This window comes from Phalaenopsis equestris, unplaced genomic scaffold, assembly GCF_001263595.1.
Source record: "Phalaenopsis equestris unplaced genomic scaffold, ASM126359v1 Scaffold000002, whole genome shotgun sequence".
In the NCBI taxonomy this organism is placed as follows: Eukaryota; Viridiplantae; Streptophyta; class Magnoliopsida; order Asparagales; family Orchidaceae; genus Phalaenopsis; species Phalaenopsis equestris.
In genome coordinates this window covers 19,204,221-19,207,421 of record NW_018164444.1, presented here as the reverse complement: position 1 = coordinate 19,207,421, position 3,201 = coordinate 19,204,221, and the positions used below count along the sequence as shown (strand labels likewise).

Here is a 3,201-nt window from a genome sequence, read left to right as displayed (position 1 = left end):
TGTAGGTTATTTTGTACAGTGCTTCGTTGTAAGGAGTGTGAGGGAATCGATGATGGTTAACTTTGGTCAGCATGGCAGCTTTTAGAGGTGGTGGTGGCCAGAGGTGTCAGAGGTGACGGTGGCCAGAGGGGACATCAATCCGAGTTGGCTGGAAGCATTGGCGGTCCAACTTGGTTGAATTGCTCCGGTGACCGGAGTGAGGCGCTAACCAGAGTTGGTCGCGAGCTGTAGATCATCGATTCAAAAGTTATACGAGATTTTAGCTCCTTCTTCAAGCTGCTAACTTCAACTCGTTCTCATGAAGAGGATATGACTCTATTTATAAAGTTTCAGTTATATTTAAGAAAGGAATTCGAACAACTCTGTTCAGACAGCCTGGAAAGTTTCCTCGGTCATTGGACATTTGATAGACATTTGAGTGCGTTAACGGTGTCGAAATTGCACTTGATTCGAATATGAGCTCGTCAAATTCATAATCTGTTTGACCTTCTAAAAGTGCCCAAAAGGTTTTCAAAAGTAGTTTAATGACTTGATTTTTGGCTTAATTTCACTTGGGTTTGATCTTTTTTTTGTACGATTGGGTACGTCTCGTTGAACTGGTCAGCTTGACAATAAGTTTGTTGAAATCAGAGTTCTAGATGACTTTTAATTAAAATTTAAATATTTATTATTTAAGAAATTAACTCGAGTTCTGTGTTATATTTGGAGATTTATGCGGATGATGAAAATTTATTGATTGTGCATCATTACATAACTTATTTTGATTTATATGAGAAAATCAACACTTTAGACATCTAATTGCAACCAATCCCCATAATACAGCGCATTTTAAAAAAATAGGCAAATTGCCAAATAGTAAAATTACGATAAACACCCTTCAACAACGACTGAATTAAATCAAAGGCAGTCGAAGTCATCCTGATTTGGCTTTGGCGAGGTGAGCAGCGCTGTATAAAGCCGCAGCTTCTCCTCACCCAACGACGAGCACCTCGAAAGTGGCCGCCGTGGTCTTATGAATGACAGGGAAGTCAAAGTCTTCCGGTGCTTATATCTCCGCCAAGCCAACTGGATAGCCACAGCCGCCCAAGTCCGCCACCCCGGCGAATAGTACCGAGCGCTCCGTCTTACCTTCTCGTTCACAAACGTATACCTGAAGTGCTGCGTCACATACTTCACGTCCGCTGCTTCAATCCCGAATGCTTCCGTCGTCTCTAGCGTCACAAGCGTGGACGAAGACGGAGGCAGCCGCTCCACGAAAGGTCGACGGAGGCACCACGAGAGGAGCTCGTCGCCGCTGAAGTTGCCCGGGCCGAGCATACAGCAGCTCTTAACGCCGTCGCGAAGCATCTGGCTGCTTTGTAGGTGTCCTCGAACTATAAATATCATTCTTTGCACTGGGTCTCCTTCCCTTGTTATCTGAGTTGGAAATGTATTCTAATGATTAGAATTTTTTTTTTCCCGGCTCCGGCAATTGGTGAAAATTAATGGTTTCTTACCGTTTCTCCTTTGGGGAAAATGAGTGACTTCACCCGGTCACAAATGTTCTCCAGAACCAGCTCATCCATGTGTTGAAACAAAGGGACCTGAATGATCAATATCGATGTTTGTCAAACGTCTCTTAGAGTGTCGGTGTTGGAAATAAAATGAATGCTCCATGATACCTGGCGCACGAGATCCAGACAGAGATGATACTTGATGTCTCTCCTCAGCCCCTCTGGGAGATTTCTTACCATTTCACATTCGTCCACACCTCGCATTGCCGCCCAACGCTGTCGCTCATACTGCCGAACTCGCTGCCGAAAACCCTGCGGCAGATTCTTCCTTTTCATCCACCACTCAACGCTCCTCATCCTCAGATGCAAAGCTTGCTTCTTTGAAGTCGTCGCGTGCAGGAAAACCTGCAATGAATAATAAACTGAAAATAGGCTTAAATTTTCTTTCTCAACATTTCATCAAGCATATTTGACAACCGTTAACCTTGATGTTCCCAATCAACATCGTGACCAAGACGAGAGCAGAGGTTATGGTGATGATGTTGAAAACGATCTCGAGCCATTCCGTTGTGCTCTCCAGGTTTCCAAATGTGCTAATTTACACGTTTTTACTATCAAGTAAGCAATAATTAATTATATAGACAGAAGCATTAGCATATATAGTTTCTTTCGCACCTGAGTGTCATTAAGCCCCAGAAAATGGGAAGAAGAATTTTCTCAAGGCGGCTGGTGTTGGCCACAAGAGAGACTGTCCATTTATAAGATCCATAGTCGAAGTTGTTGCTGCTGTCGAGGCAAGTAGCTCTGGCGTTGGAGTTGTTAGCCCACGCTAATCTATCTCTGCCAGTGATTGGTGAAGTTGTGGTGCCATAGTAGATCGGACTGACGCAGGCGACGGTTTGCCGCCTGCAGCCGTTGGCATCAGCTAGCAGTGAGCATTGTTCTTTCAGGCATTTCGCTGCTCTCTGAATCCCAAGCAAGTACCAGCAAGCACCTACAGCCTTTTATACAAGGATAATTAGATTTTTATTGTATTAGGCAAGGCTCATACAAGTTACTTTTGAGACTGATTTGTTATTAACAATGACAGAATATCAGTATATATTTGGAATCTATTTTGACACCTACAAAGCAGCCACATGGTGCATGCTGGTACAGCTTAAGTTTTTAGCTCTTAACGCCGTCCCCAAGCATCTGGCTGCTTTGTAGGTGTCCGCGAACTATAAAGATCATTCTTTGCACTAGGTGTCCTTCCTTTGTTATGTGAGTTAGAAATTATTTGGAATCTGTTTCGCAACAGCACATCAATATCGGTGCCCAAAATTATTGAAGAGGCTAAATTTTCGTCAAAACCAGTATGGCATTGCTTGTCGTTATCCGATCAAATAAGCCTCTTAGATAGTCTTAAAATGCCTCCAGGTAGATAAATAGGCCCATTGTCAGCAGGTACCATCCCAACTCTTCTTCAGCAAACTGAAACTGGCTATTACATATGACACTAAAAGTAGCAATATTACTTGGATAAACAGACATATTTTCCGACCATTATTTTAAATGCCTAAAGCATAAACTATTTAAATAGTAGGACTATAAATAGACTCATGGTGCCCATTTATGTATTTTAAGTACCGTGCAAGTCTTTTAACTAGTACTGATTAGGCTAAAAATATTGTCTGAAGTATTCAAACAAAATTTTGCATGAGTTTTA

At 42.5% G+C, this 3,201-nt stretch overlaps 1 protein-coding gene across 1 annotated transcript; it reads right to left on the bottom strand.

Annotated features, from left to right (window-relative positions):
- Positions 1-764: 764 nt before the first annotated feature.
- Positions 765-2,494, bottom strand: LOC110025230 (cyclic nucleotide-gated ion channel 4-like; the record flags this gene model as incomplete). Its single annotated transcript, XM_020725576.1, is given in 5 exon segments — positions 765-1,416; positions 1,497-1,583; positions 1,662-1,898; positions 1,978-2,086; positions 2,169-2,494. Coding segments are annotated over 5 exon segments (1,278 nt in total), but the record flags the coding sequence as incomplete, so codon positions are not given.
- Positions 2,495-3,201: the final 707 nt, after the last annotated feature.